The 25,389-nt window shown below is 37.9% G+C and overlaps 1 protein-coding gene, 1 non-coding gene and 1 pseudogene across 2 annotated transcripts in view; 2 read left to right on the top strand and 1 right to left on the bottom strand.

Moving 5' to 3' along the window:
* NUP160 (nucleoporin 160) overlaps positions 1 to 25,152 on the top strand; it is a 49,755-nt gene extending 24,603 nt beyond the window's left edge. Inside the window, exons 22-36 of the mRNA XM_069469892.1 lie at positions 27 to 125; positions 842 to 961; positions 6,513 to 6,608; positions 6,711 to 6,805; positions 6,896 to 6,992; positions 7,086 to 7,191; positions 10,417 to 10,577; positions 11,738 to 11,798; positions 15,670 to 15,780; positions 15,971 to 16,094; positions 17,411 to 17,512; positions 18,793 to 18,934; positions 20,466 to 20,591; positions 22,146 to 22,250; positions 24,061 to 25,152. Of these exons, the coding sequence (XP_069325993.1) occupies positions 27 to 125; positions 842 to 961; positions 6,513 to 6,608; positions 6,711 to 6,805; positions 6,896 to 6,992; positions 7,086 to 7,191; positions 10,417 to 10,577; positions 11,738 to 11,798; positions 15,670 to 15,780; positions 15,971 to 16,094; positions 17,411 to 17,512; positions 18,793 to 18,934; positions 20,466 to 20,591; positions 22,146 to 22,250; positions 24,061 to 24,150 (1,635 nt within the window). The 3' untranslated portion in view covers positions 24,151 to 25,152. The remainder of the gene's footprint in view (positions 1 to 26; positions 126 to 841; positions 962 to 6,512; positions 6,609 to 6,710; positions 6,806 to 6,895; positions 6,993 to 7,085; positions 7,192 to 10,416; positions 10,578 to 11,737; positions 11,799 to 15,669; positions 15,781 to 15,970; positions 16,095 to 17,410; positions 17,513 to 18,792; positions 18,935 to 20,465; positions 20,592 to 22,145; positions 22,251 to 24,060) is intronic.
* LOC138385476 (U2 spliceosomal RNA) lies at positions 12,805 to 12,902 on the top strand (annotated as a pseudogene).
* LOC138385542 (U6 spliceosomal RNA) lies at positions 22,945 to 23,046 on the bottom strand. The gene has a single exon (XR_011233774.1). It is a non-coding gene; the product is annotated as a U6 spliceosomal RNA (small nuclear RNA).
* Positions 25,153 to 25,389: the final 237 nt, after the last annotated feature.

The raw sequence follows: 25,389 nt of genomic DNA, 5'->3' as shown, positions 1-25,389 counted from the left end.
CCATAAGCACCTTTTATGCCTTTAAGGATTATATTCAACTGCTACATCCCTGGTGTCAAGTCAATGTTGGTTCCTGTCGATTTATGCTGGGACGATGTTACCTAGTTACAGGAGAAGGACAGAAGGTAAACTGCGTTTGAGTGATGAATACACTTTAGTGCAAGGAGATCTCTTAGTTTCCATCTAAGTAGGTTATAGAGGCTGGGAGGCATAGAATCCTCTAGATTAGAACAAAAGAGCCTGTACTAATGCCAACAAAAGGCATGATATACATGCGAGGACTCTAGCAACTTGTAATTTATGGTTTTAGTTAGGACATAGGAAATAAGAAAATATTAAAACCCTCCTGCCCCTGTGCAGGTGTTTTTAGGGATGAATTTTTATAAGTAAAATTTATTTATTAATTATATTGTATAATTATAATCATTGTATCTGTTTTTTGCTGTCTTTTCTCATTATGGTTGTTGACTTTTTAAATTTTTAAAGTTTCAGATATATAGAAGAGTTTAAATACTCTTACAGTGAATATATACCCACTACTCAAATTCTACAGCTGTTAACATGTTGCTACAGTTGGTTTATTACATATCTGTCTGTCATCTTATTGCAGTGTACTTTTTAATTGATAGCATTTAAATACAAAGTGAGATAATTTTTTTTAAATGTTAAATAATGCATCACATAGAATTTAGATGTGGCAGAAATTATGAATATAATAGACTGTCTTAAATAATTTTGTTTCTTTTTTTTGTTTTGTTTTCCTTAGCATATGAACCCCTGATTTATAGCACCTAAAATTGGAATAATCTACCATAAGTCACTTTGTATTCTTTTCCTCTAGGCTCTGGAATGTTTCAGTCAGGCAGCATCTGAAGTAGGCAAAGAGGAATTCTTAGATCGCTTGATCCGCTCAGAGGATGGGGAGATTGTGTCCACCCCCAGGCTGCAGTATTATGACAAGGTACTTTATGGCATGGTTTGGCTCTTACAGCACCCTATATAAAAATGCAACTGAAATACATTGCTTTGATATTTTTGGAGAAAAAATACTATAAAAATTTAATTGTTCCCTGAACTTCCAAATGAAGTTGGCTTTGCCTAGAGAAACTGAAGAGATACATTTTGAGTTGAGTTAAATTTGATTTTTTTGGGGGGGGACAGTGTCTCACTTTGCCCAGGCGAGGGTGCAGTGGCATCATCATTGCTCTCTACAATCTCAAAATGCTTGGCTCAAGCGATCCTCCTGCCTTGGCCTCCCAAAATGCTAGGATTGTAGGCATAACTCAAATGAAATACCTATCGTGATATTTTATTAGCCCAGTCTTCATTAGAATTTTATTACTTAATTTGTACTTTATTATTCTTGCTGATACTTCAGAGAACTAACTAGTAATGCTATGTTTAGCCTTAGTTTATGATTTGGCCCTTGGGTCCCCTCCTGATCTTTTTTCCTACCAATTTCTCCTCTGGTCACCCAGCTGTAATAATGATGACCTTCTTACTGTCTCACACAAGTCAAGCACATGCTCTGTTCTCTTCAGGGCCTTTCTGCCTGCTGTTCTCTCTGCCTGCAGTGTTCTCCCTGACACCCTCATTGTACTTAGATCTCTGCGTGGCCTATGCAGAATAGTTTTTGTGCCCATGCTCTTGTGTACACGTGCGCTGTCTCTCTCTTCCATGTACACCTGCAGATGGAGGCACTGTGAGCCCTGCTTTGTTTTTCTTTATAACATTTAACTGTACTTGTTTTTATATTTTAGATGGTTATTTCTAATCTGTATTTCCCACCAAAAAGTAAATGCCACAATAGCAGTCTTCAGTGTTTTCTTCAATGTTTGTTAGATAAATGAATTTACACTGAAATGGATTTATAGCTCTTAACAACCCTCTACTGTCCTATTAATATGAAAATTATTTTGAATTCTAAGTAAGGATTTTTTTTTTTTTTTTGAGACAGAGTCTCACTCTGTTGCCCGAGCTAGAGTGCCGTGGCGTCAGCCTAGCTCACAGCAACCTCAAACTCCTGGGCTCAAGCAATCTTCCTGCCTCAGCCTCCTGAGTAGCTGGGACTACAGGCATGCGCCACCATGCCTGGCTAGTCTTTTCTAAATATATATTTTTAGCTGTCCATATAATTTCTTTCTATTTTTAGTAGAGACGGGTCTCACTCTTGCTCAGGCTGGGCTCAAACTCCTGACCTTGAGCGATCCTCCTGCCTCAGCCTCCCAGAGTGCTAGGATTACAGGTGTGAGCCACCGCGCCCAGCCTAAGTAAGGATTTTTAATCTGAGGCCAGATAAATTTGAGGAATGCATAAATCCTCTGAAGTTGTGTGCAAAAGGTTTGTATTTTTTCTGTGGAGAGTCTCTGTAGCTTTCATCAGAAGGAACTCACTGATTAAAAAAACATTAAGAACCACTGCTCCAGTGGATCCCAACTTGAGAGTTGGAAAGAAAAATATCAGAACTCTCACTCACGGGAGAAACAAATTAAGATGTACTAATATAGGATCAACCCTGGTGCTCTCACTTGGTCCTTTTACCAGGTGATCATTTGTCATCTCAAGGCAGGTATGAGGAAAGAGTGAGGGTATTGCAGCCATGGTGGAGATCACTAGTGTCCCCTTCACTTGTCCATCTGAGTTCTATAGGTTATGTTTACCTGGGTAAATGGATTTACACATTTTATTACTTAATTGTAATGTAACTTGCCTTCACAATGTGGCTTTAAAATGTTCAACCTGGCAAAGTAGCCAGATTGACAGTAATGCAATGTAAGTACAAGCAAATGAGGAAAAGATAGAGCTGGCACTTCTACCCATGGCACAGGCTCTTCATCAGCCACATTACAAGGTAAAAACAGTGATACCCAATAATCAGGTCTGACACGCATCAGACAAAAACAATTGAACTTTTCAGGAATGCTATTTTAAAATTTAAATAAATGTTCCTTGAACCATAAAGTGTCAATTCAAGATAATATAAAACCATGAAAATTTTCAAGGTAGTAAACATTTTAATCACCTGTGGTGAAGTTTAAATTTGTTACAACCACAGTGGAAAAATTACATTGTCTATAGTAATTCCAGTTCTAAATATATACAGAAAGAGGCCGGGCGCGGTGGCTCACGCCTGTAATCCTAGCACTCTGGGAGGCCGAGGTGGGCGGATCGTTTGAGCTCAGGAGTTCGAGACCAGCCTGAGCAAGAGCGAGACCCCATCTCTACTAAAAATAGAAAGAAATTATATGGACAGCTAAAAATATATATATAGAAAAAATTAGCCGGGCATGGTGGTGCATGCCTGTAGTCCCAGCTACTCGGGAGGCTGAGACAGGAGGATCGCTTGAGCTCAGGAGTTTGAGGTTGCTGTGAGCTAGGCTAACGCCACGGCACTCACTCTAGCCTGGGCAACAGAGTGAGACTCTGTCTCAAAAAAAAAAAAAAAAAAAAATATATACAGAAAGATGTATGTATTTACCAAAAGACATGTGCAGTTATGTTCCAAGCAGCATATTTATAAGCCACGTATAGTCATGCATCACTTAACAATGGGGGTACATTTCTGAGACATGCCTTGTTAGGCAATTTCATTGTGTGCGTACATCATAGAGTGGATGATGGCTTAGCCTACTAGATGGTATGGCCTACTACATACCTAGGCTATGTAGCCTATTGCTCCTAGGCTACAAACCTGTATAACATGTTACTGTACAAAATGCTGTAGGTAAAATATTATAACATAATGTTAAGTATTTGTGTGTCTAAATGTAGAAAAAGTACAGTAAAAATACAGTATAAAAGATAAAAAGTGGTATACCTGTATAAGACACTACCGTGCATGGAGCTTATAGGACTGGAAGTTGCTCTGGGTGAGTCAGTGAGTGAGTGGTGAGTTACTGTGAAGGCCTAACACATTAATGTGCATTACTGTAGACTTTATAAACACTGTACACTCAGGCTGCACTAAATTTATTTTTAAAAATTTTCTTGAGTAATAAACTAACCTTAGCTTACTATAACTATTTTACTTTATAAACTTTTTTCAACTTTTAACTCTTTTGTGAGTTATCTTAAAATACAAGCACATTATACCATTGTACAAAAATATATATATATATATATTTTTTTTTTTTTTTTTTTTTTTTTTTTTTGTGACAGAGTCTTACTCTGTTGTCCGGGCTAGAGTGCCGTGGCATCAGCCTAGCTCACAGCAACCTCAAACTCCTGGGCTCAAGCGATCCTCCTGCCTCAGCCTCCCGAGTAGCTGGGACTACAGGCATGCGTCACCATGCCCTGCTAATTTTTTCTGTATATATTTTTAGATGTCCATATAATTTCTTTCTATTTTTAGTAGAGACAGGGTCTGGCTCTTGCTCGGGCTGGTCTCGAACTCCTGAGCTCAAACCATCCACCTGCCTTGGCCTCCCAGAGTGCTGGGATTACAGGCGTGAGCCACCGCACCCCACCAAAATATTTTCTTTTTTTTTTTGAGACAGAGTCTCACTCTGTTGCCCAGGCTAGAGTGCTGTGGTGTCAGCCTAGCTCACAGCAACTTCAAACTCCTGGGCTCAAGCGATCCTCCTGTCTCAGCCTCCCGAGTAGCTGGGACTACAGGCATGTACCACCATGCCCGGCTAACTTTTTCTATATATATTTTTAGCTGTCCATATAATTTCTTTCTATTTTTAGTAGAGATGGGGTCTCGCTCTTGCTCAGGCTGGTCTCGAACTCCTGAGCTCAAACGATCCGCCCACCTCAGCCTCCCAGAGTGCTAGGATTACAGGCATGAGCCACCACGCCCGGCCCAAAATATTTTCTTTATATCCTTATTTTATAAGCATTTTTCTATTTTTAAAATGTTTAATTTTTTTACTTTTTTGTTAAAAAACTATAACATGAACACACACATTAGCCTAGGCCTACACAGGCTCAGGATCCATTACTATCACTGTTTTCATCTCCACATCTTGTTCCACTGGAAGTTCTTCAGAGGCAATAATACACTTGGAATTGTCATCTCCTTTGATAACATCTCCTATGTATTCTTCGGGAACTCCTCCTGAAGTACCTCCCTGAGGTTGTTTTGATAAGTAGAAGGGGTATACTCTAAAATAACAATAAAAAGTATAGTATAGTATAGTCAATACATAAACCAGAAGCAGTCATTTATTATCATTATTATTATGTACTATACATAATTACATGTGCTATACTTTTATACAATTGGTAGTACAGGTTTGTTTATACCAACATCCCAAATGTGAATAACCTTGGCTGTGACGTCACTAGGCAGTAGGAATTTTTCAGTTCCATTATAGTCTCATTAGACTACCTCATATATGCTATCTGTCATTGACTTAAAGGTCATTATGCAGCGCATGACTGTACTAGAAACAACCCAAGCATCCATTTAACAAAATGGATCCAGGAATTTTGGTTATATTCTTTCAATGGCGTACAACACATCAGTGAAATGAACATAATATAAATGTAATAATATAGATCAATCTTACAAACATATTAAGCAAAAGAAGGCAGGCACACACAAAAAAGCATATTTTGGAGTCTATTCCCATAAGGTTAAAAACAAAACTATTAAAAGTCAGGATAGGGCCGGGCGCGGTGGCTCACGCCTATAATCCTAGCACTCTGGGAGGCCAAGGTGGGTGGATCATTTGAGCTCAGGAGTTCGAAACCAGCCTGAGCAATAGCGAGACTCCGTTGCTACTAAAAATAGAAGGAAATTAGCTGGACAACTAAAAATATATAGGAAAAAAAAAATTATCTGGGCATGGTAGCATATGCCTGTAGTCCCAGCTACTGGGGAGGCTGAGGCAGTAGGATTGCTCAAGCCCAGGAGTTTGAGGTTGCTGTGAGCTAGGCTGACACCACAGCACTCTAGCCTGGGCAACAGAGTGAGATTCTGTCTCAAAAAAAAAAGGAAAGGACAACCAAGAGCCCTATATTTAATCCTTCTATTATTCATCAATAGTTCCTGTAGCCTGGCACAGTGGCTCACACCTGTAATCTCAGCACTTTGGGAGGCCCAGGCTGGAGGATTGCTTGAGCCCAGGAGTTCAAGGTTGCAATCAGTATGATTGCACCACTGCACTCCAGCCTATATGACAGAGTGAGACACTGTCTTTTAAAAACAAACAAACAAAGAAAAAAACAGTTCCTGTAAAAGTTCTATAAAAAACATTAGAATTATCTCTCATTTTTTTCCTTTTTAGAGACAAGGTTTATCTAAATCAGGCAATCAGAATTCATCTGTAACTAGAGAGCTGTTGTTCCAGTGGTAATATCAGGGAAAACAAAAGGTTTTTACAACAAGCCTATATATAACAGGAGAGTCTAAAGGAAAACCTTAAATATTAACAAATAATCCTGTCCATCTTATTGTCAGCACCTTTGATTTGAACTTTTTCTTACTTTTATCTTTCTAATTAATTTAAGACCATAGTTCAGTTCATATTAATTTTTTGATGGAAATTTCTTCTATTTCTCCCTAGGTTTTACGTCTACTAGATGTTGTCGGTTTGCCTGAGCTGGTTATTCAGTTGGCTACATCAGCAATAACTGAAGCAGGTGATGACTGGAAAAGTCAGGTAAGAACTAACTGTAATTTAGTTGTTTTCCTTAAGGTTTATAGATGTGGTATTTTAATTTCATTGCTCTTTTCTGATATTTGGTCTAAATTTGATGTTTAGGCTACTTTAAGGACATGCATTTTCAAACATCATTTGGATTTGGGTCACAATAGCCAAGCATATGAAGCCTTAACACAAATTCCTGATTCCAGCAGGTAATCTCACAGTCTTTATTTTAGAGAAGGCAATTTACTGCCCGGTTTAACCTGCTAAGATAGTTTACCCTCATATCCCTTTCCTTCTAGGCAATTAGATTGTTTACGGCAGCTGGTGGTAGTTCTTTGTGAACGTTCACAGCTACAGGATCTTGTAGAGTTTCCCTACGTGAATCTGCATAATGAGGTAATTTTAGTTATCCACTGATGGCTAGAAACAGCTATGGTGATTGCCATGATTGCTACTAACTTTGATATCTCATTGCTTCCCCTTCATTAGGTAGTGGGAATAATTGAATCACGTGCTAGAGCTGTGGACCTTATGACTCACAATTACTATGAACTTCTCTATGCTTTTCACATCTATCGCCACAATTACCGCAAGGGTGAGCAATTGAACCAGATAGTATCTGTTGAAGACAACCTTATTAGCTTAATTACATTTTACAAAAATACTGTGTATTAGACTTACATAATTTTTCATATGTGTTTAAATAAAGATTAGCTTCACCCTTTTGAAGATTACTTCTTGGCCTTAAAGATATGCCCTTATTCCCATTCTAGAACATTCTCAGGGTTTTTCCATTGAGATGGCATTGTATGTGCAACTTCCGGCCAATTATAAAGGAAACTTTAGCTTTTTCACTTAGGGACACCTTAAATTCTTGTGACTGGTTTTGAGTTCCTGTGCCAATGGCCTTCTCTCTTTCCTTATGTCAGTTCTTGAAGCAAAATTCTGACTGCTTACATGTGCTTAGGTCATCTGAATATAATAGATGGTATTCCTTATTAGCTGTGGTTAGATTATCACATCCCTTTAATTTATGCAAAATCTTTAAAAGGGGGAGTAAAATTTACATTTAGAAGTTTTCAAATGATATCCCAGTGAATTGGGTTTTTTCTTCTTTCAGTTTTTTTTTTTTTTTTTTGAGACAGAGTCTTGCTCTGTTGCCCGGGCTAGAGTGCCGCGACATCAGCCTAGCTCACAGCAACTTCAAACTCCTGGGCTTAAGTGATCCTTCTGCCTCAGCCTCCCGAGTAGCTGGGACTACAGGCATGCACCACCATGCCTAATTTTTTTATATATATATTTTTAGCTGTCCAAATAATTTCTTTCTATTCAACTTTTTAATTTAACATTTTTCAGGCCTACAGAAAAGTTAAAACATTAATGCAATGAACACCTACCTATATACCCTTTGCCCAGGTTCACCAATTGTTAATATTTTACCATATCACTTTCTTACCTATCTCCTCTTCCCTCCTTCCCTCTTTTTCTTCCTTCCTTTCCTCCACTTCCTCCCTCTTGGTCTCTCTACTTACTAATTTATTTGCTTATTTGTTTATTTTTGCTGATCGTTTGGAAAGTAAGTTACAGATATCATGACTATTAATACATAATAGATGTATCTCCAAAGGACACTTTCTTATATGATCTGAATACAATTATCAAATTAAAGAAATGTAAATAATTAATTTAGTGACTTAAGTTTAAATGAAATGCTGTTATCTAGTGCAGTACTCGTATTCAGATTTTGCCAGTTGTCATAATAGTGTTTTTTTATAGCACATTCCTGAAGAGTATAGGGTAGTCATTTTTATAGACTGTATCTAAATTTGGATTTGTGTGATCAATGAAGTCTTTATCAGAACAGCTAAAATGAAGGGAATATGGATTTATTTTAAGATTATATTTTATAAGATAACCATTGTGGTTCTCCTTTGGAACATCTAACATTTTCATACCATTTTCATTCAGAGAATTTTTATTAGATTTTTTGCTGATTTTCATTAGAAAGAATAGATGGAGTTAATTCATAGGCATGTTCTTAGTATTCCTAATAGTAAAATATATTTGCATACAGGAAGGGAAATACAGATTATTAAAGACCTGTCAGTGTCTGCTTTCACGGTAACATCTATTATATTAGTGTCAACCTCATTAGGATCAGTTTAGTGAAAGTAATGTTCAGGTCTTTCTGGAACAAGGCTGTTCTTCTGACACAGTGCCTTACATATTGTAGGTGCTCAAAAAATATTTGTCAAAATGAAACATAGTTTTACTTGAACACTGAAATTTTTTTTTTTTTTTTTTTTTTTTTTGAGACAGAGTCTCACTCTGTTGCCCGGGCTAGAGTGCTGTGGTGTCAGCCTAGCTCACAGCAACCTCAAACTCTTGGGCTCAAGCAATCCTACTGCCCCGGCCTCCTGAGTAGCTGGGATTACAGGCATACGCCACCATGCCCAGCTAATTTTTTCTATAGATATTTTTCGTTGTCCAGCTAATTTTCTTTCTGTTTTGTTTAGTAGAGATAGCGTCTCCCTCTTCCTCGGGCTGGTCTCGAACTCCTGAGTTCAAACAATTCACTTACCTCGGTCTCCCAGAGTGCTAGGCTAAAAGAAAATTTTTACATGTTATTTAGTTTCTGGAGTCCCATTCTGCCCAGAACAATGTATTTCTCGGTATCTTGTTCAACCTGTACAACTAAAGTATAAAAGTAAGAGTCTTATTCTTGAGTAAAGCATCTGAACATCTCTTGATCTTACGATCCTGGGCAGGGATAGGTGACAGTGTAGCTGAGACTAGGTCTCTAAGCTAGTCTTCTGTACTTGGTATGGGAATATAGTATCTAAAAGTAAAAAATAACATTTTCCATTTTTGTTTATATTGTGGTAAAATACACATAACATAAAATTTATCAGCCGGGCTCAGTGGCATATGCCGGTAGTCCCCGCTAGGGACACTGAAGCAGGAGGATCACTTGAGCCTAGGAGTTCAAGTCCAGCCTGGGCAACATAGCAAGACACTTTCTCTTTTACAAAAAGATATACCATGAACCATTTTTTAGTGTTCAATAGTTCAGTAGTGTTAAGTACATTTACAGTGTCATGTAACCCATCTCCAGAACTCTCTTCATCTTGTAAAACTGAAGCTCTGTACCCATTAAACAACAACTCCCCATTCCTTCCAGCCCCAGCCCCCCGGCAGCCACCATTTCACTTTGCATCTCTATGAATTTGGTTACTGGAATCATATGGCCTTTGTTTTATGACTGGCTTATTTCACTTAACATAAAACCTTTAAGTTTCATCCATGGAGTTGCATGTGTCAACTTCCCTTTTAAAACTAAAAAAATTCCATTGTGTTTATATACCACATTTTGTTTATCCATTGATGGACACTTGGGTTGCTTCCACCTTTTGGCTATTATGAATAATGCTACTATGAACATGAATGTAGAAATATCTCTTTGAGACCCTGCTTTCAGTTCTTTTGGGTGTATACCCAAAAGTGAAATTACTGAAGGGAGGGGAAGGGAAGAAAAAAAAAAAAAGAAATTACTAGATCATTTGGTAATTCTATTTTTAATTTTCTGAGGAACCATCATACTATTTTCCATTGCTGCTGCACCATTTTTTACATTCCCAGCAACAGTGCACAAAGGTTCCAATTTCTCCACATCCTCACCAACATGATTTTGGGTGATCTTAAGTTAAACTCAATTTAGTTTTAAATTTTCATATTTGATAAGGCTAACAAATTCTCTCTGTGTGTCTCTAAAGAAACACATTTTTGAAATTCTGATGTCTAATTTATTTTTGCCTCATAGCTGGCACGGTGATGTATGAGTATGGAATGCGTCTTGGCAGAGAGGTTCGGACTCTGCGGGGACTTGAGAAACAAGGCAACTGTTACCTGGCAGCTATTAATTGTTTACGACTTATTCGTCCTGAATATGCGTGGATTGTGCAGCCAGCATCTGGTGCAGTGGTATGAAAATTTCCCATCCTGGAATTTTGGAATTGCTTAATCTGTTTGGTCCTTTCAAAACTATTACATAATTTTCCTTCATTTCATTTAAAATTTCTACTGGGATATTTATGAAGTTAATTTATTTTTACAGCAATTCGATTGTTATATATTACTACCCCGTTAGTTCTCAAGTTCAGAATTGTAGAAAAGAAGTATTGCAGAGTGGTTTTGGAGTTAGGCAGACCCAACTGACTTCAAGTTACTTAATCTTTTTTTGTTCAGTTATTGTCTTGCATAAAATAGAGATGATAATATCTACCTTACAGGATTGATTGGTTTTTTAGGAGTATTTTTTTCCCCTAAATGCTCTCAGCATAATCATGTTTGGGTATTAAATGAAATAATTTGAGTATATTGCACAAGACAGTAACAGCACCTGGCCCACAAACAGTGCTCAAAAAATAGTAGCTGCTTTTGTTTAGATCATGTTTATTAGTTTAGTCTGTGAGTTTTTCCTATCATACTGATAGGTCACACACACCCAGCTACTTCTTTTTTTTTTTTTTTTTTTGAGACAGAGTCTCGCTCTGTTGCCCGGGCTCGAGTGAGTGCCATGGCGTCAGCCTAGCTCACAGCAACCTCAAACTCCTGGGCTCAAGCGATCCTCCTGCCTCAGCCTCCCGAGTAGCTGGGACTACAGGCATGTGCCACCATGCCTGGCTAATTTTTTTCTGTATATATCTTTAGTTGGCCAGATAATTTCTTTCTATTTTTAGTAGAGACAGGGTCTCGCTCTTGCTCAGGCTGGTCTCCAACTCCTGACCTCGAGTGTTCCACCCTCCTCGGCCTCCCAGAGTGCTAGAATTACAGGCGTGAGCCACCGCGCCCGGCCCACCCAGCTACTTCTGTTAATGTAGTTCTTACATTTACTAGGCTGTTGTCTAGAGTAATAGGCAGAGAATACAACTCTAGAACGAAGGAAAGTCAGGTTGTTTATATGGAGATCAAGTCCATTTCTTTGTCTGACAGTTACAGAACCTTTGTAAGAAGACCTATGCTGGTTGAAATAAAAATAATTTCTATTGAGAGAATTTAATTATGGGAGTTCTCAATCATAGTTAATGATATCAAACTAAAATACTTATTTCACAGTTAAATCACTTGTTTTGTCTTATCAGTACGATCGCCCTGGAGCATCCCCTAAGAGGAATCATGATGGAGAGTGCACACCTGCCCCAAGTGAGTCAGGAGTCTCATGCTGATTTCTTTGCTGGACGGTAGTTATATTGTTATATTACATGGGTGGATAATTATATTGCTATATTACAAGAGAGGTTATATATATGTTGTATTATAGTAGTTTTAGTTGACCCTTGAACAATACAGGTTTGAACTGCAGAAGTCCACTTATATGTGGATTTTTTTCAATAAAAATATTAGAAAATTTTTTAGAGATTTGTGACAATTTGAAAGAACTAACAAATGAACAACATAGCCTAGCAATAGTGAAAAAATTAAAAAGTTAGGTATGTCATGAATGCATAAAATATATGTAGGTGCTAGTCTATTTTATCATTTATTACCATAAAATAAACACAAATCTATTGTAAAATTGCTTGAGCCCAGGAGTCCAAGGCTACAGTGCACTATGATCAAGCCTATGAATAGCCACTGCATTTCAGCCTGGGAAACATAGCGAGCTCCTGTCTCTAAAAAAATTTTTTATTTTCTATTTATTTTTTTTATTTTTTTTTGAGACAGTCTCACTCTGTTGCCCAGGCTAGAGTGCCGTGGCGTCAGCCTAGCTCACAGCAACCTCCAACTCCTGGGCTCAACAATCCTTCTACCTCAGCCTCCTGAGTAGCTGGGACTACAGGTATATGCCACCAGGCCCAGCTAATTTTTTCTATATATTTTTAGTTGACAAGCTAATTTCTTTCTATTTTTAGTAGAGATGTGTTCTCACTCTTGCTGAGGCTGGTCTTGAATTCCTGAGTTCAAACGATTCTCCTGCCTCGGCCTCCCAGAGTGCTAGGATAACAGGCGTGAGCCACTGCTCCTTGCCTTTAATTTTTTTAATGTTAAAATTTATCAAAACTGAAAGCAGGGACTCAGGGTCCTTCTGACCTTTTGAGTTTTAAACAGCAGGTGTCAGAAAAGTTACCACAAGGATAACTGGCTTGTAATGGGAAAATTCTTTTTTAATTAATTAGGAAAAAAACAATTTTTATCAAATCTTACAGACATTGCTTCTCTGCCTTTTGACTAAGATCAAATGTAGTATCTGTTCTTACCAGTTTAATAGTAAAAAAAAAAAAAAACATGGACACAAACAGACCATACATGGTGACTTCTAAGTCAAGAGAAATGTAAACAAAGGTAAAGATGCTATGTTAAGTTATAACTGCATAAAATTAACTGTAGTACATACTATATTACTGTAATAATTTTGTAGCCACCTCCTCTTACTATTGAATTAAGCACAAATGTTGTAGCTACTTAAAAATGCCATGTGACATCAATCATCTCTGCATGAGCAGGTCACCTCTCCAGTAAATTGGGGTAAAAAGTGATCTCTCACAGTTCTCACGTATTTTTTATCATATTTACTGGGACACATACAAAGGGCCACTATGCTGCTGGAAGTACTCCCAAGAAGCAGGGAAAAGTCGTGACATTACAAAAGAAAGTTGAATTGGTTTATATGTACTACAAGTTGAGGTCTACAGCTGCAAGTGCCTGCCTTTTCAAGGTAAATGACCATCCTGAGCAAGAGCGAGACCCCATCTCTACTAAAAATAGAAAGAAATTATATGGACAGCTAAAAATATATATAGAAAAAATTAGCCGGGCATGGTGGTGCATGCCTGTAGTCCCAGCTACTTGGGAGGCAGAGGCAGGAGGATCCCTTGAGCCCAGGAGTTTGAGGTTGCTGTGAGGTAGGCTGACGCCACGGCACTCACTCTAGCCTGGGCAACAGAGTGAGACTCTGTCTCAAAAAAAAAAAAAAAAAAGGTAAATGAATCCAGCATAAGGACCATTGTAAAAAAAAAGAAAAAGAAAAGAAAAGGAAACTTGTGAAGCCATGGCTGCAGCTACACTAGCAGGCTAAAAAACCTTGCACTTTTTGCAAAATATCTTTTTATCTCATATTGAAAATGCAGCTTTTATGTGAGTACAAGATTGCTATAAGAAAGGCATATACCTATAGACACTAATGATTGGAGAAAAAGCAGTCATTGTATGACAACTTAAAGCAAAAGGAAAGTGAAAGATTGAAAGCTAGAGATTTTATGCCAGCAAAGGATGGTTTGATAATTTTAGAAAGAGATTTGGCTTTAAAAAAAATGTCAACATAGCCAGTCCCAGGGACAATAACTCCTGCACAGGCACCAAACACCTTGGGAGGCCAAGGCAGGAGGATTGCTTGAGGCCAGGAGGTTGAGACCAGCCTGGACGATATAGCAGGACCCCAGTCTCTCCAAAAAATTGTTTTAAAAATTAGTTGGTGTGGTGGGATGTGCCTGTAGTCCTAGCTACTTGGGAAGCTGAGGCAGGAGGATCCCTTAGGCCCAGGAGTTGGAGTCTGTAGTGAGCTATGATTGTGCCACTGCACTCCAGCATGAGTGACACAGTGAAACCCTATCTCTAAAAAAAAAAAAAAAAAAAAGTCAACAGGAGAAGCAGCTTCTGCTGACCAAGAGGCAGCAGACGAGTTCACAAATTGCCATTAAGAAGATCATTGAGGAGAACGGATATCTGTCTGAGCAGATATTTAATGCACATGAAAGTGCCCTATTATGGAAAAAAGTGCCACAAAGGACATTTATTATTAAGAAAGAGAAGCGAGCAGAATAGTTCCAGTTATTCAGGACTGCTTTTGACTACTTTTATAACATGGACTCTTCTATGATACAAGCACTGAAACCAAAGCAAACAGTGGAAAAAGGATTGGTACCATATAGAATATTTTTAGATAAGTGAAAAAGTAAAAAAAATCAGACAAATTATGATGTATTTCTGTAAAGTTACACCTCTCACTGCCTCCCCTTCCACACTCTTCACCTCTTCCCTGAGACAGTAAAATCAACCCCTCCCCTTCTTCCTCAGCCTACTCAGCATGAAGACAGTGAGGGTGAAGACCTTTATGATGATCCACTTCCACTTAATAGTAAACATACTTTTCTCTTCCTCATAATTGTCTTAGTAACATTTTCTTTTCTCTAGCTTTATTGTAAGAATACAGTATATAATACATCTAACATACAAAATATGTGTTAATTGTTTAGGTTACTGGTAAGGCTTCTGGTCAACAGCAAGCTATTAGTAGTTAAGGTGTTTTGAAAATCAGATGTTATACTCCGATTTTCAGCTGCACTCTACATGTTCAAGGGTCAACTGTATATGTAATATAGATAGTAGTTACATTGTAACATTAATATATAGTTATATTGTTATATACTATTATAATATTGTCATATACTATATACATACTATATATGGTAGTTACATTGTAAAAATATTGTAAAGTTCCTTCAACATTCTAATCTGCTAAAGGTTATCTGGTATCCCTTTGAAACTGTTGTATGGGTATGTGAGAAATGAAAATGCTTAAAAAGGAGTGTTTGTTTATGTTGCGTGTTTTACTTAAATCAGCTCAGTGCCAAATTTTTTTCATCAGATTCCTTTGATATTACCAGGGAGGCATGATATCCTTCCGTAAAAAGTCTGGGTTCTAGATTTGGACACACCTTCTTTTAATTCTGCCTCTCACCGTTTGGTCATATTTCTTTCTTAGGGATAGAGGTGACAGTGTTTCACAGTTGTCACAGTTAAAAGAAATTGCCTGTAAAATACCTTGTGGACACCTCCTCAACTGCAGTTATTATTGTTAGAGTACTATGATATGACTCAGTTCTATGTATGAAGCAGGGATGTTGCTTAATTTCTTAAGTTAGCTTTTACTGAGTCCCCTGTTTTCTCCTCTCTTAATGCCTTTGGAAATTAAATTGAATATTAATGGGTAGTGGAAATTTACACTTGACAATTTGATTAAGCCACATGACACTTTGTACTTAGGGATTTAAAAATCTTTTCCTTTGATTTGTAGCAAATCGGCAAATTGAAATCCTGGAACTGGAAGATCTAGAAAAGGAGTGTTCCCTGGCTCGCATTCGCCTCACTTTGGCTCAGCATGATCCATCAGCAATTGCCGTTGCAGGTAGGAATCCTGCAGTTATGGCCTCTTGCCTGTTGGTGCCAATGGCACATTTTAGGTCCAGGCAATGTACTTAGGATGCTAGATGGGTATAAAGCATGGGGTTGTTACTCTGGGATACTCATCAACAAAGTCTTTGATCTCATTGCATATACCCTTGTGTGTACTAAATAGTCGTTTTTCGTTTCCGCAGGAAGTTCATCGGCAGAAGAGATGGTCACTCTTTTAGTTCAGGCTGGCCTCTTTGACACTGCCATATCACTCTGTCAGACTTTTAAGCTTCCCTTAACGCCAGTCTTTGAGGGACTTGCCTTCAAGTATGTATAAAATTATCTTTTTATAGTCTTGATTTTGTTATGCAAATATATTATCCCGTTGTTTTGTGTGAAGCAGTCATCACAAGCCAAGTAGCCTATAAGCCATTTGTAATTTAAGGAAGTGTTTTGTTTAATCCATGCAATGATTTTTTTTTTTTTTTTTTTTTTTTTTTTTTAGTGACTTGTGATTTGACTTTTTAAAAAGAAAAGATCTTGCTTTATAGCTTCTCTTGAGAAATCAGAATAGCAGATAACCTGAGTTAAACAATGGTGTCCATTTCTGACCATGCATGTGCTCTGGTTAGTCCTTTAGGATATCTTTTGGTCCCTCTAAGCATTATTAAAAAATATTTGTTATTAAAGTGACTTTAGGCCAGGCGTGGTGGCTCACGCCTGTAATCCTAGCACTCTGGGAGGCCGAGGTGGGCGGATCGTTTGAGCTCAGGAGTTCGAGACCAGCCTGAGCAAGAGCGAGACCCCATCTCTACTAAAAATAGAAAGAAATTATATGGACAGCTAAAAATATACATAGAAAAAATTAGCCGGGCATGGTGGTGTATGCCTGTAGTCCCAGCTACTCGGGAGGCTGAGATAGGAGGATCGCTTGAGCTCAGGAGTTTGAGGTTGCTGTGAGCTAGGCTGACGCCACGGCACTCACTCTAGCCTGGGCAACAAAGTGAGACTCTGTCTCAAAAAAAAAAAAAAAAAAAAAAAAGTGACTTTATACCTAACTATAATATTAGTCAAGAAGTTTGTGAATTGGAGGCTGGACACAGTGGCTCACACTTGTAAGCCTAGCACTTTGGGAGGCCGAGGTGGGAGGATTGCTTGAGGTTAGGAGTTTGAGACCAGTCTGAGCAAGATAGCAAGACCCTGTCTCTACAAAAAAAATTAACTGAGTGCAGTGGCACACACCTGTAGTCCTAGCCACTTGGGAAAGACTGCTTGAGCCCAGGAATTTGAGGTTGCAGTGAGCTATGATGATGCCACTACACTCAAGTCTAGGCAACAGAGCAAGACCCTGTCTGCAAAAAAAAAAAAGGGAAGAAGTTTGTGAATTGGAAATATTTTTAAACTTGCAGAATTTTTCATCATTAATTTTCTCTTAGAAGTAAATTGTCTCTTAACAGTTACTGATATCCTGTGGGTCATCCAGTTGTGTGGCTTTGAGGAGAAGGAAGAGCCAGTACTCCAGTAGTAGAATTCAGCAATAGACTAGGGCTAAAGTTGTCATCTTATCTCTCTAGTTTTAGTAGCAAAATAAAGTGATACATTTCAGCATTTAGTTTATGGGTGTGGAACCATTTTCATTGCAGATGCATCAAACTGCAGTTTGGAGGAGAGGCAGCACAAGCAGAAGCCTGGGCCTGGCTTGCAGCCAATCAGCTCTCATCTGTCATCACTACCAAGGAATCTAGGTACAGCCCTAGTGTTAATCCATCCCTGGGTAGTTTTACCTGTCTCAATGCCGTGGCTCTCTCTCTTTGATTAAATTGTCCTACACAGATCATTTCACTTTTTTCTTTCTTTTCTGGCTAAGTTTTTGTAAAAGCTGGGGAGTTTATAATTAGGGTGACATCATGCCCATTTGTTGTCCAAACCAGGATGTCTTTGCCAATGAAATGTTTTCTTCTCCATATCCCCCTCCTCAAAGACTTACTGTATTATATGTCATTAAGAAAATGTTCTTTTACAGCAAAAGTCTGTATTTACTTGGTTTGAGAGTGTGATGTTCCTTTGTTCCCAATTTCTTCCATTGAGCTCTCACTACATGGTTGTCATCACAGTGTCCTCTAATAGCTTGTCTCCAGCTACTATTTAGCAGTTTGTCACCCACCAACCCCCTACTGTCCACCAAACTTTCTTCAGATCTCCTTTCTCCATATACTTACCTAGGGTACCCACTTAGTGTCTGCCTGAGTGTACTTCTGCTGCTTCTTCAGAATCCTTCTCTGACATCCCTAACCCTCAGTAAACTTCCCTTCCTAAACTGCTTTTGTAATTTCTACCATGCAACTTAACACTTTGGAATGGTGCCATTTTCATTTTAGAATTTTGAAAACCTCTGACATTAGCTTTCAATGCCTAAATTAATACCTCAGAATCACTTAATAAAATGCAGGTTATGAAACATCACTCTGTTCTTCTAAGTCAGAACTTCTACATGATTCTAATACTTGATGAGGTTTGAGAATTTGTGATCTGAGCCAGTTTCCTTGTTTTAAAAAATCCAGGAACAGGCTGGGCACAGTGGCTCATGCCTATGATACCAGCACTTTGGGAGGCCAAAGCAGGAGGATTGCTTGAGCCCAACAGTTCTAGACTGGCCTGGGCAACAGAGCAAGACCCCATCTCTTCAAAAAAAATTTTTAAATTTAAAAAACAACAACAACAACAAATCCCAGAAACAAAGAAGTTAAATGAATTGTGTAGTCAAATAAATATGTGGTTAGTGGGAGAGAATTTAAGAATCTACATTGTCTAGTTTCTAGTACTGTCCCCCAAGTCATATTGACCCTAATAACATTAGTTACCATTTAGCTATATTACCAATTCATTTGTGAGCTTCTACAGATTTTTTTTTTTTCAACCCCTTGGTCAATTTGCATTCTAAAGATTTTTTTCTTTATAAATACATGTTTTAAATGGTACTCTATTAATAATCTGAAACTCATTAGTCATTTTTGCTTTTTTCAAGTGCTACAGATGAAGCATGGCGACTATTATCAACTTACCTGGAAAGATACAAAGTTCAGAATAACTTGTATCACCACTGTGTAATCAACAAGCTCTTGTCTCATGGAGTGCCTCTGCCTAATTGGCTTATAAACAGTTATAAGGTAAGTGGATCTTGTAGAGACTGGAAACCCTCTCTGTCATTCTGATTGTGAGATGATTAAAAAGAAAAGGATGGAGTAATAACTTATGGGAACATATTGACTTATGTACTTTGGGAAGCTTTTCAGTCATTGTTAAAAGCACTAAAAACAATTTAACTTCAATTCCACATGTAGTACTGAGTATTTGGATTTGAAGTTCCATAGGTTAGTAGTTAAGTTAATAGCTGTTTATGTGCTGGCTGAACAATGAGTATATGCACAACATAGTATTATATACTATTCATAACTCAAAAAATTCACAGAAGTGGTAAGAGTAGTTTTCAAATAATATAATAGCATGGCTGGTCTAAGTGCAGTGGTGTGTATAAACAAATTGGTCATAACCAGTTACAGATTTCTTTGTTCCTTCTCCACTCCCACTGCTTCACTTGACTATTAAGGGGGGAAAAAATTGGGTCCTTGGGCTGTCTGCATCAGAATTATTTGGGCAGTGGCCTTCTTCAAAATATAGATTTCTGGGCCCCATCCCAGAATTACAGAATCAAATTATCTGGGGCTAAGAGGCAGGAATGTACATTTTAACAAGCTCCTAATTTGATTTTGATGCAGGCTGAAGTTTGAGACCTACTTTGACACCTTGGGTAGAATTAGAAAAGAGAAAATCTAAATGTTGAAAATCAGGAAAGACGGCAGGGCGAGGTAGCTGACATCTATAATCCTGGTGCTTTGAAAGGCCAAGGCAGGAGGATTGCTTGAGGTCAGGAGTTCGAGACCAGCATGAACAAGAGCAAGACCCTATCTCTACAAAAAACAGAAAAATTAGCCAGGCATGGTGACAGGCACCTGTAGTCCCAGTTACTTGGGAGCCTTAGGCAGGAGAATCACTTGAGCCCAGGAGTTTGAGATTGCAGTGATCTACAATGATGCCACTCCACTCTATCGCATGCAACAGAGCAAGACTATCTCCAAAAAAAAAAAAAAAAATTTTTTTTTTTTAGAAAAGTTGATATATTTCTTTAAGTTAGGAAGTAGACAAGGCAGCTAAGGTGGTAAGGTAAGATTGTAATCAAATCAGAATATTTTAACAGCATATTTAACATAATTAATAGAGCTCTTCCAAACTGCGGCTATATTCAAATTTAAAATTGGTGATTCTTTGAAATCCTTTTGCATTAGTCATTCATATATTTTTGAGAATTAATGTGAATATATTGTTACTGTAGTACTCAACATTTCTGGAAGAGTTTGTTAACTTTATAATTATGGAAGCTGAAGTAGAAAGAAGTTAAAATATGTCTTAGATTACAAAATAGGGGAGGAAGATTCATTTAACTGAGCCTCACAAGCCCAGAAGTAACTGGGCTATTGGAAATTCAACTCTTATCCTAAGATTATAGATGAGTAAACGAAGGCACTCATTTATTTATATTGAGAAATGTAAATGCCAAGGAATCAGACAGCCAACATCCTTTGATCAATATCCAGGTAAGAAGGAAACAGGTATATATTTTTAATCATTTACTTTTCACAGAAAGTTGATGCTGCTGAGTTGCTTCGTCTGTACTTAAACTATGACCTTTTAGAAGAAGCTGTGGATTTGGTATCAGAATATGTGGATGCTGTATTGGGGAAAGGACATCAGTACTTTGGAATTGAGGTAGGCATATATAGGCGGTCCTCAGTTGACAATGATTTGACTTAATTTTTCAATTTTACAATGGTTCAAAAGTAATAAGCAGGCCGGGCGCGGTGGCTCACGCCTGTAATCCCAGCACTCTGGGAGGCCGAGGTGGGCGGATCGTTTGAGCTCAGGAGTTCGAGACCAGCCTGAGCAAGAGCAAGACCCCATCTCTACTAAAAATAGAAAGAAATTATATGGACAGCTAAAAATATATATAGAAAAAATTAGCCGGGCATGGTGGCACATGCCTGTAGTCCCAGCTACTCGGGAGGCTGAGACAGGAGGATTGCTTGAGCCCAGGAATTTGAGGTTGCTGTGAGCTAGGCTGACGCCACGGCACTCACTCTAGCCTGGGCAACAGAGTGAGACTCTGTCTCAAAAAAAAAAAAAAAAAAAAGTAATAAGCATTCAGTAGAAACTATACTTCAAGTACCCATACAATATTCTATTTTTTACTGTCAGTACAGTATTCAATAAATTACATGAGATATACAACACTCTTATAACATTGGCTTTTGGTTAAATGGTTTTGCTCAACTGTAGGCTAACAAGTGTTCTAAGCACATTTAAGGTAGGCTAGGCTAAGCTATCATGTTCAATAGGTTAAGTGTATTAGATGCATTTCAACTTACGATATTTTCAACTGATAATTGGTTTTATCAGAACATAACCACATCATTCGTCAAGGACCATCTGTGTAAGCATTTCTTTTTAATTCTGTATTATCACACTAAGGTGAGAATCTAAAAATCTGTACATTGAATTATATTAGTGTGTTTAACCTTTACTACTTGTAGTTGTACCAGTAAATATTGACACTTTAGAAATCTCTAGTTTTCTGTTTATAAAATGGGAATACATTTTTATTCATCAAAAGAACATGGCATTAGTTAGTATTCAATGAAGAGAAGTAAATAAAAACAAAATGGTATTTTGTGTGTGCAGGGACTATGCTAAGTTCTACAAGCATTTTCTCATTTAACCCGTATAGTATCCTTATGAGGGATTGTTTTGATTTTTTTTTTTTTAACCTCGTGAGGAAACAGAGGCTCAGAGATTAAGTAATTTGCCAAAGTTCCCACAGATGGTAAGTAGATGAGAAAGGTCTACCCAGGTGTAGTTAACTACATAGCCAAGTTCTTAAACTCTCAGGAAAGTATTCAGAACTTTGAGAGTTGAGTTTTCCTTTCCATATTTTTTTTTCCGGATGATTTGAATCTAAACTCAATTTTTATTGACAATTTAGAGAAAAGTTTCATTGAGTATGTTTACCTTAGGCCTCCTTTAAGATAAGAGGTGATAGGAATTTTAAAACATACTTGATTTTAACCAAGAAAAGGACAAGTTCCCGAGGTGAAAAGAGAAAGGGGGGGTGGTGTCCAATTGTATGCATTTTCTTATTGTGAAAAAACACACAATTTCTTATTGTGAAAAAAAAATTTTATGTTATAGTGTCCTATGAAACCAACTTCCCAGAAGAAATGGTACACTTTTTAAATTTTTTTCAAATACTCGACATTTTCCTTTCAGTTTCCACTGTCTGCAACAGCGCCAATGGTGTGGCTTCCATACTCCTCTATTGATCAGCTTCTCCAAGCTCTGGGAGAGAACAGTGCCAACAGTCACAACATTGCAGTAAGTAAACCTTTTCATGAGATCTCTTCTGTAAGTCCCTGTACTAGCAGTTACACCTTACAGCTTGATCTTTAGTTCTCAAGGACTAAAAGGAGGGCGAATGCCTGTTACTGCCCTTAACAAGCTGCCCCCATCTCTTTATAAATAAGGGAAAGGATCTAAGCAACTTGGTCAACAAAACTTAATGAGGAATGGTGTAGGCATTAATTATATAGAGGCAAATGGCATGCAGTCCGTTCTTTAAAGGCATTTACAGGCTAGACATGGTGCCTCATACCTATAATCCCAGCACTCTGGGAGGCCGAGGCAGGAGGGAGGATCGCTTGAGGTGAGGAGTTCAAGACCAGTCTGGGCAACATAGGGAGACCCCATCTTTACAAAAAAATGAAAAAAATGTGTATTAGCCAGGCACAATGGTGTGGGCCTAAGCTACTTGGGAGGCTTAGGTGAGAGGATCACTTGAGCCCAGGAGTTGGAGGTTACAGTTAGCTATGATTGGGCCACTGCATTCCAGCCTTCGAGACTCAGTGAGACCCTGTCTCAGAAAAATAAATAAGTAAAATAAAGGCTTTTACAGTTTGATATGGCAGATTTTACTGGGTAAACAGGTACTTAAAATGCAGTGTGATAAATTATAAGTATTCTGAGTGAACTTGGCATATACAGCAACATTTCCCAGGATTAATTTTTTTATATATACATAGAATGCTTCACAAATGTGCGTGTCATCCTTTGTGCAGGGGCCATGCTAATCTTCTCTGTGTCATTCCAATTTTAGTGCTGCCAAAGCGAGCACATTGCCCAGGATTCATATGTTAGCTACTGCTTGCCTTAAAAGAAAAAAATGATACTCTTTCCTTTGTTCAGACATTACAGTGAAAGCTTGTTTACCAGTAAGATGGAGTGTTTCCTGAGCCTATTAATAGAACTCATAGAATATGATTTTATAAACTAGTCATTGGGCCGGGCGCGGTGGCTCACGCCTGTAATCCTAGCACTCTGGGAGGCCGAGGTGGGCGGATCCTTTGAGCTCAGGAGTTCGAGACCAGCCTGAGCAAGAGCGAGACCCCATCTCTACTAAAAATAGAAAGAAATTATATGGACAGCTAAAAATATATATAGAAAAAATTAGCCGGGCATGGTGGTGCATGCCTGTAGTCCCAGCTACTCGGGAGGCTGAGACAGGAGGATCGCTTGAGCTCAGGAGTTTGAGGTTGCTGTGAGCTAGGCTGACGCCACGGCACTCACTCTAGCCTGGGCAACAGAATGAGACTCTGTCTCAAAAAAAAAAAAAAAAAAAACAAAACCAGAATATAAACTCCAGGTGCTTTTGTATGTTTCTCTTCCAAATCTGTCTTTCAAAGTGTTAGGCAAGAGGAAGAAAGGCAGGCAGGCATGAAAAGCAATTCCTACTAATTGGGTCTATCAATTTAGGATAAATAAAATGTTAACAAATAATTAAAACTACCTAAGTTTTTAGTCCTATATTTCACTTGGCAGCTAATGACTAGTTAAATCAGATACAGCATCTTTGGTTCTAAGAGAAGAGCTAGTAATATGCTTATTAGAAATACTGATATGGTTTGCATATTTAGAAAATTCATTAGGAAACCAGGTTTGAAGTATTGTATATAACAGAAAAGTCCAGTTTTATCAGTAGGGTCACAGCAGACTCCTCAACTGAATGGTGATTAAATGAAGCAGTGTGGCTAACATCTTTATGAGGTAGAGTCTAACTGGTGAAGTCAAAGTGATTAGTAACCTCAGTCTTTGAGCTATTCGGTAATGATTCCCTTCTCTTCTCTTACAGCTGTCCCAGAAAATACTTGACAAATTGGAAGACTACCAGCAAAAAGTTGATAAGGCAACACGAGATTTATTATATCGACGGAACTTGTGATCCAGATTGTTACCTAGCCTTTGTAACCGCTTGGTGCCTCTTAGGGCTTAAGACTACCCTACTGGAACACTGTACTCAAGGCCAATTTTTACAGCGTAAATGACATATACAACATTGAAGTCTGCATTTCTGCACAAGATGGGAGGGCTGAAGAGTCCAAGGACAGAGGACCCTGTGCTTGCTGGTGGTGCTAACACAATTTCTGGTTTTCAATGTTGATCTCAAATAGCTGCTTTTGTATATGATTCACAAGCTTTTTTAGAGTTTATATTTTTTTAAACTACAGAAGACATTCTTTACTTGCAGATTGAACCCCATCTCCACTTCCCAAAATAACCAATAGTGGTTGGTTTGCTGTAGCTGACCACCAAAAGCAGTCACTGCAGATCTTTTAATTCTACCCTATCACTTTTTATATTTCAATGGAATTATTTTGGTCCAGAACTGACATGTATTTTCTGTATTACAAACAGAGGCTAGTGATTTTGCGTACTCTTTTCATTATTTATTGTGGAGTTTTTGTATGATCTTCAATGAAGTTTTAAATAGTTTGCCTAGATTATTCCTAAAATGATGACCAGCTATTTAAAGAGGACATCTTATTTTGAATCTGGTTCTGAGGCTAAAGTTGAATAAACTCTTAGCTAAGAAAATTGGAAATCATCATCTGTAAAAGCAACAGATTTTTAAAGTAAATTCTGATAATTTCTATGATTTATGATAATCAAGCCGGACTTGATCTGACAGGTAGTCTAATAATGTATTGGACCAAAATATAAACTTTATTGATCAGATTCAGAAGCATTCATGCCACATATTTTGGGAAAAGTAAAAAATAATAAAATCTTTGTGGATTTTATTCTGTATATTAAAATTTATCTTTTCAGGAAATGATCTGTATACCACTTGCTTGTATGACCTTTAATTTTTCTTGAGTTTTTCATAAGCCTTTAATTTTTATACTGTCAATATCATATTTACATTATATACGTTAATTAACAATGTGAGTTTCTCCGTGGTACTGTTGTTAGTAGATAATGAGGTGTGTAGTTTCTTTTTTCATCTTGGCTCTACCATGATTAATATGAGGCATCTGGTGCAATTAGAGAGTAGGAAAGCTCTTGCCCTCCCAGACCCCTACATCTGTGACTTTCAACTACAGTAAGAAAGACATTTTCACCTTCATACACATATATACCCAAAAGAAACGTTTCTCAAAATTTGTATCTTTATTTACTA

This window comes from Eulemur rufifrons, chromosome 6 (assembly GCF_041146395.1).
Source record: "Eulemur rufifrons isolate Redbay chromosome 6, OSU_ERuf_1, whole genome shotgun sequence".
In the NCBI taxonomy this organism is placed as follows: domain Eukaryota; kingdom Metazoa; phylum Chordata; class Mammalia; order Primates; family Lemuridae; genus Eulemur; species Eulemur rufifrons.
This window is presented reverse-complemented; position numbering and strand designations above follow the sequence as displayed.